Consider the following 16,298-nt stretch of genomic DNA (forward strand, 5'->3'; position numbering starts at 1 on the left):
TTTCCATGAAATCTATATTGAAGATGTCACCTTCCTTATATACAAATTCCGTCATACAGCTGACTGAAAACTTCCAGCTGAAAAAATGCCTACCTTTGACACAGAATAAAAAAGGAAGAAGCTGCATGAATAAAACAAAAAGAAAAACAAAAAGACATAACTATTTTGTTTTTAAATGTGGTAGGCGGATACAAATTTTATAATGTAGAATATTTTGCTTAGAGTGTGTTTTGAAATAATACTGGAGAGTGTTTCACATTAGCCCCAAACACCGTTTCATATTAGCCCCTCGACTTTGGTGGATAATATTTTAGGTTTGGTCAGAGTTAGGACAAACATTTATAGCTAAAAATGCTCATTCACTCTAATGGAATGCATTGTAATTAAATGATTGTGTTTTTAAATGTATTTTTTAATGCCTGAGAAAAAGTTTTGGCATTCCGATTAAAAGTTTTTTTCCTTAAAATTGCAAGTCTATGATTTTTATATTTTTCTATACACAGTTAGGTGGATTTTGACTATGTTTGTTATGGGGTTTAATTAATTAATGTACTAGCTACAAAATGACATATACTCCACATCTTCATCTACTAAAACTTTAAAGTTATTTACATGTTTCAGATTAGCCCCAATGTTTTGTGTGTTTCACATTAGCCCCAATTGACCCTAATATTTAGGATTAACTAATAACACCTCACAGATGTGCAGATGCCATCATGACTGTCCTGTTTGATTGTATTGTCAGTCCTAACAGACTGATAAGTCGAGGCGAAAATATATCATTTTAACTATTTACTGCTGTTTGGACTAATTACTTTGTTTCTATAGTAGAACCTGTGTATATAACAATGTCAAGTCCGTTTTACAGTTCACAATATCCACATGTTGCTAAAGAAAGTACAAAAATTTCCTGAAAGAATTGTTTTTTTATGTTATGCCTTGAATTCAAGTTTTGGTTTTAATTAACCAGCTTACTGTCCCAGAAGAAATCCTTTGACATGATCTCACGGAGGTAAACCAAAAAAAGACTTGTCACAATTTCTGAAACCTCTGCCACTTTGCCATCTCAGTCTTTGCAAATCGTTTCACCCATTTGTCTCTGATGATATCCTCTCTCTGAAAATCACAAGACTTTCATCTATCATGAGGTTTTGAATAGAATACAGAGTTAATTATTTTCTATAATGACATACAATGCATCTTATTTTGAACATGTCACTCACTGCTAACTTTAACAGTTATTCAAAAATCATAAAAATCTAGCACCAGACATTATTTGACTAAATGTGTGAGTCTGAATTATGAAAATTTGGGAACTGTAATGGGTCTGAGATGGATAGAGGATATAAAAAGAATATTCAGTGGATGATGCTCAGAATAGAGATCGATGGAAGGAGTTGTGAGAGGCCTATGTCAAAAAATGGATGAAAGAAGGCTAAGAAGAAAAAGAAGGGACCAGTAAGATTTTACTCTTTGTTTCTTCACTTCAGATATGGATAGAAAAACACCTAATGTCTGTCCCACCTTGACTTTACAGTACACGAACATATGGCAATGCAATCCTTATGGGAGTTTTTAGCGCGGCGATGCCGATTTTCTTCAAAAGAATTTTCAATCGAACATTACCGGGTTCCTAAAAATGTATGGCCCTAAAAATGTTAAATTAAAACTAACCCGTTACAATCAATAGCATTGTAGTAAAACAATATTTTTCATTGTTTTTTGTGAGTGCTAGTCATTTTCGAAAAGTAATCAGCAATTTTATAATCGATATGCATAATAACTTTGTTTGGTTAAGAATGTTAGAATATCCAACATTAAAAGAGGATGTTATTCTATGGTTGTTAATTTATGTATTGACAGTATAGACAGTTCTGAAGTAATGCCAAGAAAAATATAAAATAGATTGTCAGTCAAGTTTTATATTGTCCTACAGTTGAGAATAAATAAATTATAATTGTTGATGATCAGTTCACCTAAATTAAATTATAACAAAGAATATCAAATAAACTTATAATTATTACTGATAACATTGTATTGAGTAACTGATTGTTTATTTGAAAATTTGGATCCTAATTGCAGTTGATTGTTATTCTTAATGACTGATTTCCAACCTGAAATTAATGTCATTTTAATGTATTTACACCCTCATTAAAATTTAGTATAAATTCTAAACTTAAAATTAATTTTAGTTAGTTAATTTTTTAGTTAGTTCATTTGATTCGCTGAAGTTCATTAATTATTGTTAGTTAGTTCAGTTATTTTTCGAAAAAAAAAATTGTTTTAGAAACCCTGACAGCCACAAAATGTCAATAATGTTAATTCCTAAGTTATCCTATCATTGGGACCATGCAAGTTCGGAAAAGCGACACCTGGTTTCTACGCTCTGCAAATTTATTCGCACATTTAATTATATTGGTCAATTATATTAGTCCTGGTTACTGGATAATTGTCAAGGCCATACTCCAAAAAAATAATAAGACAAAGTAAGATTCAGGTTATGTTATTAAAACGTAAACAATTGTATGTAGTAAATAAAATTAGTTATTAAAATGCAGTAGTGCAAGGAAAATACAATTAATTAAATTTACCTTTATATAATAATTGCATATCATACCAGTATCAAGGAGCAATATATAATTTTTCTTCTTCAATGACAGTGTAGTATGAAATGTACGTCAATTTGACAATTTCAATTGACATGAATTATTTAAGAAAGTTGCAATATTTCTCCACTATTCGCGCACAATCGTTTCACTTATCCCTTCCAAGTACTTGCACACCGTGAATAGAATAAATGTATATTTGCTTAAAACCTGTTTCTGATAAAATTTGGCATCACTGTTGGTCATGAGAACCTGTACTGTAAAGTCAAGGTGGGACACTATAGAAATGGATAGATTTAATATAGTGTTGGTAATATATTATTTGTTTTATTAGTTGTGCTAGATTTTCTTTCACTATTTATAATCCTACTGATTGTGTGTATCACTATTTTTTAACAAATTTTCTATAAGACTACCAGAATTTTCAAATCGAAATCCTCTAGAGTCTAGAGATATTCTTTTTATGAATGGATGGATTATCATCATGGTTCGATTCTTTATTCTCAATATCTGAAGCATTTTCATCAAAAAATCTGTGCTAGTGGCTAGGTTCAGCTAGTGACAAATTATTTTCCTCATTTTCACCACCTTCGTTGTAACAACCTTCATGATCTTTCTCATAAACTTCTTGTTCTCTCTCAATTATTTTTGAATCATTATCAAGCTAACTATACAATAATTCTAAATTATTGGATAAACAAGTTGAAAGAACTATGTAAAAGCTGATAAAGAAACAATAAAGCCAGTCACTCACAATACTGTTGTGTCATTCAACAAAATCTTCGATGATATCAATTCTGCAGTACTGCAGCGTAGAAACCAGTTTCTCTGTGGTAAAATTGGTAAAATTGTAACAATTTTATTGATCAAGATCAAAATTTTTGTCAATTTAGTCGAATTCAACAAAATTGAACAATACACAGTATCGTGAGTAGCCGTCTTAAGGCATTCTCATTTCTATGACTAGTACTCGTTTTTATTATTAGGAATGTAGTCAAATCAATATAGCCAGTGGTGGAATGTCCATGAAACTCATGTAAGTTTTTGGTTCCTACTCACCTCCATCAATGTGTTTGTACATTTTCAGTCTAACAAATTTGAAACATTTTGCAAGTATATTCGTCTTCAATCCTGAATGGGTTAATAAATTTGGGCATTTTTGAAGTATTTCCAAATGAACAAGTTTGTAAAATGAACACCTTTAAATATACACAACACTGAATATTTAACATAAAAGTTAAGGTGCCAATATTTAAAATGGCTGATAGCATGTTTCTGTTTTAGATGGCATTAGTAGTAAACCGTGGCCCCGCGGCAGTAGACGCCGCGAGTGTGCGGGCTCTAGTCTTAGTTCAAAACCGGAAGTATCCCGGAAACCTCAACCTCAGCGCGTTAAAACCTTTGATAAACGACCTAGGCCCCGTGGTGGTGGCTTGTGTGGAACCCTGGCTAGAAATGAGACGCCCAGCCTAGAAGATACAGATGACCACCAACAAGTGGAATTGGGTTCAGTTTTTTTACCAGGCAGTAAGAAGCAGAGCCTGAATCATTTATTGAATTTCTCTTACTCACCAAGAGACAGCTTCCACAGGTCTGAAAGGGGTCAAGGTAATGGGAATAATGTCAACAGGATGATGGGTACTAAGAAGCATAAATATAATAAGGAACACTTTTTACAAGCTAAGTAAGTATAAAGATTCGATATTTTTCGTGAAAAAAATATAATATTAATACTGCCGTCCTCAATTAAATCACGGTATCTGCAAAAAAAATGAAAATTGAGTTTTTGCTGTATGTGGTTTCCTTGTGACCTTATTTATGCTTCTGCAATGTCTGAATGAAAGCCGTATCATTTTATTTACTACCAAAATAAACAAATTGGAATATGCTGTATGTGCTAAATTTCAATAGTTGCTTAATTTAAATGCGGTATCTACAGAGTACTCAACTAAAAAGCGGTATGTGCTAGCGAGTATCATGTACTTGCCGCGTTTTAATTGAGCGCATCGCATTTACCGCGTTTTTATCGAGACTCGTGTTGTGACCTCGTATTTTGAATATTATGACATGTAGGTATTTTGCGTATATAATAAACAATTATATGTAAGCTATTTATTTTTCTTTTTTTTTTTTAACTATTATTCCTTGTAAAAAATCCTATTTGTAAATAAAATGCAGATGCGGCACTATTTCTGATGCAGTAATATGTCCGTTGCTCAATTAAAACGTGGCATATGACTTTTTTTATTTATAGCTTTGAAAAAACATGATTTTTTTAATAATATATTTTTAGGTAATGTTCATATATCATTAGAACATGTTTTGCGTTAAAAGGTTGTCAAAAGATATAGATGTTCTGAAGCTATTTTTAATATTAATATTTTTTGTATTTTGACAACGACACCCAATTTGGGCATCGAAACGTTAATAAAATCATTTTTTTAGTAAAATTGTAGCTTATTTCCCATCAAAACTAGTTAAAAACATGAGTCCTGAGAAAAAACTTTGAGAGCCGATTTCTCGGTTTTAAGTTGGCTGCACATACCGCATTTTATTTGAGGACAGCAGAATAGTTCCAACATGTAATTTTTGTATGGCCCAGAAATTGTCATGAACTTTTTTGTACTGTTTCTTATGCACATGTTCTTCATTTGTAGAATAGAATAGAATAGAATAGAATACTTTATTGGTATAGCTTTACAGCTGCCATCATAAAGATGGATATACACGTCAGATATACAACACAATATAGTCACAGACACATAATCAAATACCTATACATACACTTAAATTTTAGATTTAACATAATGTACATTGATAAATATGAAAATTATTAATATTAGACAGAACTCATAACAGCAATCTAGTTGCTAAGTATTCTTCTACACTGTAGAATGCATGTTTACATAGTATACTTTTCACAACTCTTTTGAATTTCACCGGATGCAAAGATCTAACTTCATTTGGAAGATGATTATATAGCCTGACCCCCACATAATCTGTGGACTTCTCAAATTTGGATAGTTTGTGACCAACAGTAACAAACTGATTGGCATTCCTAGTTGAGTATGCATGTAAATCAGAATTTCTCTTGAATGAATGTAAATTATGCTTAATATACAATATGGATTTCAAGATATATATGGAAGGCAACGGTAAGATATTGTTATTAATGAAAACTTGCTTACAAGTATGCCCAAAAGGAATATTGAAGATAAGTCTAATAATTCTCTTCTGTTTAATAAACACTGTGTCTGATTTTGTGGAATTACCCCATAACGTAACATTATAAGTAAGGTGACAATAAACCAAAGAATAATATACATTAATGAGAGTTTTAATACTGAGTGTTCTCTTCAACTGTACTAAAGCATAGAATGAACAATTTAGTTTCTTATTAACATATTCAACGTGAACATCCCAACTCATAAACTGGTCCAAGAATACACCTAAAAATTTTATGTTTGGAATATTTACAATTTCAGGAATAGACACAACTGGCATATTTCGTTTGCATCTAAAATGTATATACGATGTTTTATCAATATTCAGTTGTAGCAAGTTTTGTGTACACCATGTTTGGAATAATCTGATAACCCTTGACACTCTATTTTGAAGCTCTACGTATGTATGTGCTGATACAATCACAGATGAGTCATCTGCGTACATTACAATGTGGTCATGAGTAATATGATCGGGTAGGTCATTGACAAAAATAAGAAATAGCAGTGGTCCCAACACAGATCCCTGCGGCACTCCTACATCTACACTGAAGATGTCTGACCTTTCCTTGTTTAATTCAACATAGAATTTCCTCTCCAGAAGATATGAGTTCAATAAATTTAACATGTTACCTCTTATTCCGTGGACATACAATTTGTTAAGGACAAATTCAAATTTAAGACTGTCGAATGCTCTGGAAAGATCAAAGAAGATACCCACTACAAGAAGACCATCATCAAGATGCCTATAGACAGATTCCATAAATACTTCAGTAGCCCCCTCTGTTGATCTTCCGGATCGAAAGCCATGCTGTTCTGAACACAGTGCATTATTTTTGTCCAAAAACTGTATGATCCTAGTGTAGTAAGCTCGTTCAAAAATTTTTGAAATTACATTTAACAAAGAAATAGGTCTATAATTATCAATACAAGTGTGATCGGATTTTTTATATACTGGAACAATTTTACTTAATTTTAGGTTTTCAGGAAATTCACCTGTGTTGTATACTAGGTTAATTAAATATGCCAGCGGTTCTGATATAACATCCTTGATGTGTTTGATCATTCTTGTGTTTAATTCATCATTTCCAAAAGAATGTTTATTTTTAAGACCACAAATAATATCAAGAACTTCATCAGATGTTACTGGAAAATAAACAAAACTGTCTATAGTCCACCTATGTGATAAAGTACAGTTTTGAGGGTTATTGTCAAGCCTATTTTTTAGTGCATTATTTTTGTATCATCCATTGATGATAATTCGAACACCAATGTTGGAAAGATTTTTCATATGCTTTACTTGTAGGACTTGCACACTGAAGCAACTACATACAACACTTACAGAACTTAGAATTTATCCTTTATTACAAAATTTATGAAAAAAATGTTTTTCTCTTTCTGAAAGCTGTCATATTGTCTACCGTTACTGAGGCAACTACATACAACACTTACAGAACTTAGAATTTATCCTTTATTACAAAATTTATGAAAAAAATGTTTTTCTCTTTCTGAAAGCGGTCGTATTGTCTACCGTTTCAACTTATATTACATTAACTTAAGTTGTCCATTAATTTTATTAATCTGTATTGTACACATTGCACTATAGTTTTTATAGAAATAATTTTTGGTAGATTATTTCCTAGCAAAAGTGCCAGATCAATGTGAGGTTAATTATCCTTATTGACTTTAGTGTTACATAAGGGCAGTCCCCTCTACTACAAACCAATATTCAGAAAATTTTGCAACTTACATTTAGCATTAACTAAACACCTCGCAGATGTGTCAGTGCTTAAATACTCTTGAGACAATCTCTTTCGATTGTATTGTTGTCCTAAAACATCCTGTAACTCAAGGTGAAAATATGTCATTTCGCTCTCTTCACCATAACAGACTCAATTAAGAAGTTAAGAAGAAGTAAAAGCTAAAATATAAACCTGCATGATTTCATGGTAGTATTGGTACAATAATACGGCTATTCCACTCCACTGGTAACTGCTTATTCAAATATATCTTGCTCTGGGTTTGAATTCCTTTGTGCTTTTTTTCAGTTTCTGGTAAACATTTTTTGTCTCTGTTGGCTTATTTAGTTCTTGTAGTTCTGGAAGTTATTTGTTCATATGTTCTCTATTCTTTCTTCAGTGGATTTTCTTTTTTTCTACTGTTGTATCAGCAAAAATGCATTGAAATATATACAGTGATGAGCGTGCTAATAACCGGCAGAAAACGCAAAAGATGGAAAACAATACATTGCAAAGTAAAGAAAGATGAAACTAGTAAAGGTGGAAATTATCAATATAAATGTATAAGTTAACATTACATTGTTTCCCACCTTTAGATGTATCGAAGGAATATGACAACTGTTAGTGTGACAGGAGAATTTTATAAAATACTCCCGTCACAGATGTCTAAAGGTGGGAAACTATGTAATGTAATGTTAATTTATACGTTTATACCGATAATTTCCACCTCTACTAGTTTCATCTCTCATTACTTCACAATGTATTATGTTTTCCATCTTTTGCGTTATTCTGCCAGTTATTAGCGAGCTCATCACTGATGGCATGCATATAAGTTTAGTCTACTCTACCAACAAATAATGGTAATATTCTCCTTCTCATAGGCATCTTTCAGTGCGTCACAGTTTTTCAATTTCTTTCTAACGCATTAAGTTGTAAGTGACAGAAAAAAAGGTACGTCCGTGGTCCGTGATTAAAATCATTTATAACATTTATTCTAGTTGTTGATAGATGGTGCTACAATCGAACAAAAAAATATTTATGTATTAGCTATACGACTATAATCTGTACAATTTATAAAACTATACAAATCAAAGAACATACCTTTTTATAAATGAAATAACACAATTGATTTGTTTTTATACCAAATTACGATTACGATTCTGACAACTGTCAGTTTTAACTAAAATGTCATGCTATGATATGATTCTCTACATTTTTAAAATCTGAAAGACTGAGAAGAACTTTAAATTATAGTCGTATTGATATGTAATAAGTAAATAATCGGTTAACCTAAATTTTTTTTCGATTATAGCGCCATCTATCAACAACTGGAATAACTGTTATAAATTGTATGTATCACAGACGTGCCTTTTTTCTGCCACTTGCGTCACACTGAAAAAAGTCTATGATAAGAACCATACATACAAAACAAAAATAACATTAAAAATACTTATTAGCAGAACAAAACTTTTTACTAGTACTATTAGTTTTAATTAAAAAAATTGTCTATTTTTTAAATAAAACTTGGTTAAAATTTTACAATGTTAAAAATGCTTGTACTTACCTCATTTTTTCTGTTATTTGCTATAAGACAATATTGTTTTAGCTGTCAATTTGTTGTTAATGATTCTGGCGATTACAAGCAATACTTGAACAACCCAGATGCCCTAGTTGACTGGAGCTTAGTGGAACAAGTAGTAAGTTTGTGTTTAATAAACAACAAATCTATATAATCATTAAATTAAATTATCCTCTACTTAACATTGGAGCAGGGCCTCGATTTTTGACCCTTCGCTTCGTTATCGAACGTATTCGTTTCTTATCTGTTTAGTATACGAAGCATATATGTTCGATAACGAAGCGAAGGGTCAAAAATCGAGGCCCAGGCGTGTGTTCGCAATTTGCTAGCGTTATTTTTGATTTTTTCTATTTATCATTGTAACAATCATTTATTTTATCATAAGATAAACTGTATTTTATAGATTTCAACTTAATGACATTTTACACAAAAAACTATTTGATTGTGAGTGACATTTACAAGTTTACATTACATTTCATTCATTTTATAGATTTGTGTAATTTTGTTTTTTCTTTACAATAATTAAAACAACTATCACATTTCATATCTCTAAATATACAGATGTTTTCAACCTGCAAGATTTATCGTCAAATCTTATTAAAAACAAAATAAAGGTGAGAATGGGAAACAGTCAACACAGGATTTATATTATAAAAATGTGTTGTGCTCTTCTGACTTACTATAATAATTTGAAGATTCAATATCTATTTATGTATGTTTCAAAATTATTATGCCATCAACTAACTTATCTCTAAGGGTGAAATCACAAATTAACATCGAATGGGATACACAAGGAAGGAGATTTTTCTCTCGGTAGAGAGAAAATATAAAAAATATTTTATTTTTGGAGACTTTATGATAATATTTCGCTTACCTAATATGTAGTTGAATTGACTAGAAATGGACATGTCTTGTAGATAATTTGTATGGAATTACCTTATGTAGGAAAAAAACCAGTTAAGATAAGATGCTGAGTTAGATGGGAAGATACAATATCCGCAAAATAAACCTTTAATCAGTTGTTGGATGAGGTATTTAAGAAATTTTACAGAGAAGAACAATATATTAAGATAACAAAACCTGAATCATCTGATTTTGAATGTAAATTTTATACCCTACTCTAATTAAGATATTTCTGGAGGTATTGGTATTTCACAAGTATGTCTGATGTGTTTTGTATATTAGTCATTTTTTCTAAGATTAACACTGCTTACAGTTGCAAAAAACTTATGTTTATAAGTATTTAAACTGAAGTCAAACAATTAGGAATGCAGGTCTTAGATTAAATGACATCATAACCCACCAGTACAAACTTGAGGACAAACAAATTCAACAAAATTCTTCCTCATATATTAGTTTTTTTGCTACCGTTAGGTTTAGCAGGAAAGCGCTGTTGCCGAATAAAAAACATAGGTGTATTTCCAAAACAGCTACCAGCTATACTGTTTCTCTTTGTCTTTAAGAGTGTGAAACAAAAATAACTACCTGTAATATAAGTAAGTCATGTTGTAATATAGAAGGTTATGTAAGATTTTTGTTTGTTTATTCTTTTTTCTTCTTCTTTTATGGCCTTTGGGAGCCGTGTCCCTTTTGTCATCACATTTCTTAAAGTTAACGCCTAACTATGGTTACCATACAACAAACCTATTACAAACCTAATCGACCAATCAAGTATAGGGAAGGGAAAGGGTTAAAAAATAAACTCGTTTAAATATAAACTAAATAAATAAAATATAATTTGAAAACAATAATTTGACATTATATTTAACATCCAATATTATGACAGACGTCAGTTACCATATACAGTCTCTCCAAATATAATAATGACGTCATAGAAACTTGTCACTAATTCTACCCAATGAAATGCTCACTGTAATAGGAATGGCATGTCAATAATGCCAAAAAAGTCTGATTATTCCCTATATATTTTTTTCAAATTTAGAATATGGCAACAAGGGGAAAATTACATGCATTCTTTATTGTTTGACTTTTCCTATATAATAATTATTATTAAACCTATACCTTTTTGTAAAAATCAAAGTCAATATGCTATATTTTCTTTTCAGAACATTCAAGTATCGGAATTCCCTACATGCCCGATTTGCCTATACCCACCTGTTGCAGCTAAGATGACTCGTTGTGGGCATATTTATTGTTGGTCTTGTGTACTCCATTATTTGTCGCTTTCCGACAAACCATCTAGAAAGTGTCCCATTTGTTTTGAAAATATTCAAAAACAAGATATGAAGAGGTAAGTTCAGAAGTTTATCTACAAATCATATTACTTATTTATCAGAATATAACATTCGTAAAATGTTTATAATATCTATGTTTATAATAAAAATATTTTGATAATAAAAATGGATGAGATCTTGAGTAATCAGTATGATAAATTGACAGCAATTTCATGATGTAGCAAGCTTTCTTAATCTATAAGTTTTTGTCTTGATATACCATGACCATGATATACTTTTTTCTTCTAAGTTTGTGCTGGGGTGTGTCCTATATTTCTTTTTCCTTGAGGATTCCACTCTATAGTAGGGTAGTATATGCAACACATGACTTTTCTTCTGAATTATGTGGTTGATTCAATCCCATTTTCTAGACTTGAATTTCATTCTCTACCCTCCTTCTGTTCAGTCAGGTGCAGGTGTATGGCGTTAGGCCAAAATATATAAACAGCTTTTCGTAGGCATTTGCTAACAAAGACCTGCAGTTTATCTATAAGGGGTTTTTGTCATTTTCCAGGTTTCACATCAGTAGAGTAGAACATTTATAGACTTGACATATGAAAAGAAGGCTATCAAGGTGCGTGCTGACTTGTGTATTTTTCTCCAATCAAAGTGAATAAGCAGACCGCGCTGTAACAAATTAGAATAGAATAGAAAAAAGCTTTATTCTCAGGATTCACAAGCTATAAATATAAATTGTCAGTAGAGAGAATGGTGTCAATTACAATTTATGAGGGTTGCTGAAACAACCTGCACTTAACATAAAAGTAATATTAAAATATAATAATAATAACAGTGACATTTAGATTCAGATAAGAGCCCTCAGTCTACCTGCAGGTCAGCTTGAAGGTATTCTTCCACTTTGTACGGTTCTACGTGTATGAGCAACTGTTGAACAGACTTTCTATATTTATTTATGTCAGTTTCTATTTTGATGCTGTAAGGCAGTTTATTAAAGAATTTAATTTATGCTGTGGTTTTCTCAGATGTTGTTAGTCTATATAGTTTATGAGATTGTTTCGTGTATTTGTATTATGGTTTGTTATGTGTTTCAAGAATTTATGTCTATTTTTAAAAATGAAAAGTAAGCATCATATATATATGTATGTTCCAGCCATTGTTAGTATGTTGAGCTTTTTGAAATTATCTCTACATGAATCCCTGTATTTCAAGTTAAGTAGAGTTCTGATTGCTCTTTTTTGTAATATAAAAACCTGTTCAGCGTTTCTACTCCCCCCCCCACCCCAGAAAATTATTCCAAATCGCATTACAGAATGAAAATTTGAAAAATATACAACTTGTTTACATTTTTCGTCCAAATAATTTGCTGTTATTCTGAAAGAGTAGCAGATAGATGCTAACCTGTTACAGATCTCATTTATATGTACTCCAAAATCTAAATTTTGGTCAATATGTACCCCCAGAAATTTTGTGCTTTGATTTAGAGTAACCATTTCCGATTGAATTAAGACAGTTCTGGTAAGGTACTATTATTTGTTTTAGTGACGAAACGTATATAATTTGTTTTTTCTGTTCAGTATGAGTTTATTCATATTGAGCCATCTCTGCGCTTTCTCTAATCTATTATTAGCGATATTCAATAAATTATTCAAGGATGACCCTATGTTAGTATCATCTGCAAATTCTACAATAAGAGTATTCTGATTGTTATCTGCAATGTCTAAAGCTAAATCATTTACAAAAGGGCTCTAGTCAGTAGGTGTTCACGAACAAAATTCTGCCTAACCGAACGAGCCGACAATTTTGGGCTCGTTCGGAGTGTCGGTAACCGTTAAAAGATTAAAAGCGACCATTTGCTTGTTGATGTTCAGTGGGTACGGTGCATACACCAGATTCTCTGCTACCTTGGTCGGCCAAACACTGAAATAAAATAAGCAGTACGTGAGAATGTGGCGAATATAACAAACACTTCGAACAACCTGGGCATCTCCTTGTTTGTGCGCGCTCGGCTCGTTTGATGCATTTGGAAGAAAATGCTCTAGTCAGTACACACCTTTATGCATCATATCACAAAATCTTGCCATGCCATACCATGCCATGCAAAATCACCATGCATTAATGAAAAAATGTGTCTTTCGAGAACTAAGAGTAACGGTTATGGTTTCGTTTCCTGTGTCAAATAACATAGCCTATTGCTGTTGTCGAAATAAAATTAATAAGTTCTCTGTATGTCCCATTTTAGAGATATGCATTTGATCCCATGTTGAATAATACTGCATTCATTTCTTCAACATAGATGGTATACAATTGATTTCCAAAGTGTTGAGTACACATTGTTTGCCTTAATTAACCTTGTGAAATTTGAACTTTGGTAAATCATTTAGCTTTTGGAAATGACGGCCAAAATAATTTGTTTTGGTTATATTGTCAAAAGCAAACAAAACATTTTAAACAAGTATGCTATAAGTATTCACTGTTAGCAAACTTGAATCAACAGTTCACTGTAATATCCTTCTTTCTCTTCTTCCTCTTTATAAGCAATTCTGCTTGTTCATTGGCGGATTGATTCCTCTATGAAAGGTTGTCACTCCATCTTTTGCATGGTAGGTCAATACTTCTACTGATCAGTGATTTATCTCTTGCTATTTTGATCAAATGTGTCTCCCGCATTTTGTTTATGTGGTTATTCCATTCTTTTTTTGAAGTTATACTTCTTTAGGCGCGATTGAGAGTAAAATTTCATAATACTGCGCGCATGCGCACACAGACAGTATGGCGTTTAGTTGCTAAATCTTTCAAGTTATGTACAGTCCGTCTAATTTACTTACCGTCGCACGTCATTATCTACGCCAGAGATCTAAGTTGACATAGTTGCCAAAGTATAAAAAAATCCTGAATCCATTTTAAATCAAATAGATCACATAATTATTGTAAACGTGGATTATACAACAAAACAAATTAATATTCAATGTAAATAAATAAAAACTTAAGAAATAGAGAACAATAATTAAGTTATAATCTTTTAAGATTTGCAGTGCAAGCGTTTTTGCACTGCATTGTTAATAATTATTGAAAAACGGCTCCGAACTCTTGGGAGAAGCCGATAGGTTTCTTTGTATATGTCTACAATAACAACTAAAAAAGTTGTCAGATACCTGGATTATTCCAAGTGGTGATAAAATTAGGTGAAATTTATATTTTTATAGTAGAGGATCTTTTTATAGTAAAATAAATAATAAAAACAGTAAATATAATAGAACAGATAGTTATAGTAAAGAATATAAACAAATATGAAGTGTCACCTTCTGCACCTTCTAAAATGTCACCTTAGTTCGATTACAGTTACAGTGTGTTCCGAACAAATGTGCTTCATAAAAACGCTTTATAATCCATTTATACAAATTAAGTGACTCATATTACTGTGTATTTCTTTAGGTTAACATGAATAGAAATATTCAAATATTATTTCTATGCGTATATAATAAAATATGTCTAGTGGCTGTAATTCCAGTGTACTCGGCAAAATTATTCTAAAAAAGAACACACCTACCGCCAAATATTTCGTGTTGGTATCATGCGACGTCACAGGCTATGACGCGGATGACGTGCAACAGTTAGTAAATTAGACGAAGTATATAAATATATCAGTGCAAGAAAAGGTGTGAAAAGAATTTAGTGTTTTTAGTAAATATATTTGTTATAATTTTTGTGTCTTTGGATTTGTCTTCCTCGGAAGTCAGATGAGTATTATTAAAACATTTTATTGTATATTTATTATACTTCACCTTGTCTGCTTGTTACCGTGAATTGTCATTAGGTACGTCCGAACCAATACAGACACAGTCCTCGTAGCGTATTTGGTTTAGCATTCGGCCAGAGATCGAGAGGTCTTTTTTTATTTTTTTTATTTATTTATTTACGGGATTACCCCCATTACAACACATACAGTATAAAATCAATCTCTGTAATATCTACTAAACTAGAGTAAAATAAATCTTAATTACATACTTATTAAACAAAAACGAAATATTAATAGTTATCGATTACACATATTACATCTATTACACAAATCAGTTCAAATAAATAAAAAGTACCTGTCAAGCTCTTTTAATCCGATTCTTAAAACCAGCCAAGGAGACACCAAACATTTCCAAGTTATTCTCGTTTATAATTTTTAGTGTTCGCTAAATGGGCGAATGCATACCATAGTTTGTCTGATGAAAAGGTATATAAAACAAATCAACATGTCTGAGACTTCTGGAGGGAACATATAAATTAATAGATTGGAGAAGTTCAGAACAACAAATTAAACCATTTATTAATTTAAACACAAATACCAAATCAGAGTTATCTCGTCGAGTTTTTAATAAATTCATATTAAGTGTTTTTAAAATAGAGGTATAATCATGATTAGTAATGCGTATGTTTAATTTGTATGCACAATATCTCAAAAATTTATTCTGCAATCTCTCCAACGTAGTAGAATGAGCTTGGTATTGTGGAGACCATACAATAGATGCATATTCCACTTTAGATACAACCAAAGCATAATATACCGTTCTTAAAGCCCCTACAGATAGTCTCAGACAGTTGCGAATGATAAAGCCCAAAGATTTTGATGCATTTACTGTTACACTATTTATATGTTGCACAAAACGCAACTGCTCATCAAATGTGACTCCTAAGTCTTTTATTGTTTTAACATAAGACAATTCATTTTCATTAATTGTGTAAGAAGTATCATATTTTTTATTACCTCTATAAAAGCTTATATAACAGCATTTAGCAACATTTAAATGCAAAATATTATTCTCACACCAAATACTCAACCGGTCTAAATCTTCTTGAATTAATGTTACATCAACATTTGAATCTACGGATTTAAATAATTTCAAATCATCTGCAAACATCAGGAAATCGCAATTTCTAAAACACTCTGATATATCGTTCACAAATATATT

The 16,298-nt window shown here is 31.4% G+C and overlaps 1 protein-coding gene and 1 non-coding gene across 2 annotated transcripts in view; both read left to right on the top strand.

Moving 5' to 3' along the window:
• The window catches only part of LOC114325949 (RING finger protein 10), a 53,331-nt gene that overhangs the window by 11,769 nt on the left and 25,264 nt on the right, over positions 1-16,298 (top strand). The window contains exons 2-4 of the mRNA XM_028274105.2: positions 3,891-4,290; positions 9,173-9,263; positions 11,212-11,396. Coding sequence (XP_028129906.1) covers positions 3,891-4,290; positions 9,173-9,263; positions 11,212-11,396 — 676 coding nt within the window. The remainder of the gene's footprint in view (positions 1-3,890; positions 4,291-9,172; positions 9,264-11,211; positions 11,397-16,298) is intronic.
• LOC114325960 (small nucleolar RNA SNORA36 family) lies at positions 13,650-13,780 on the top strand. Its single transcript, XR_003651759.1, has one exon. It is a non-coding gene; the product is annotated as a small nucleolar RNA SNORA36 family (small nucleolar RNA).

Source organism: Diabrotica virgifera, chromosome 3 (genome assembly GCF_917563875.1).
Source record: "Diabrotica virgifera virgifera chromosome 3, PGI_DIABVI_V3a".
In the NCBI taxonomy this organism is placed as follows: domain Eukaryota; kingdom Metazoa; phylum Arthropoda; class Insecta; order Coleoptera; family Chrysomelidae; genus Diabrotica; species Diabrotica virgifera.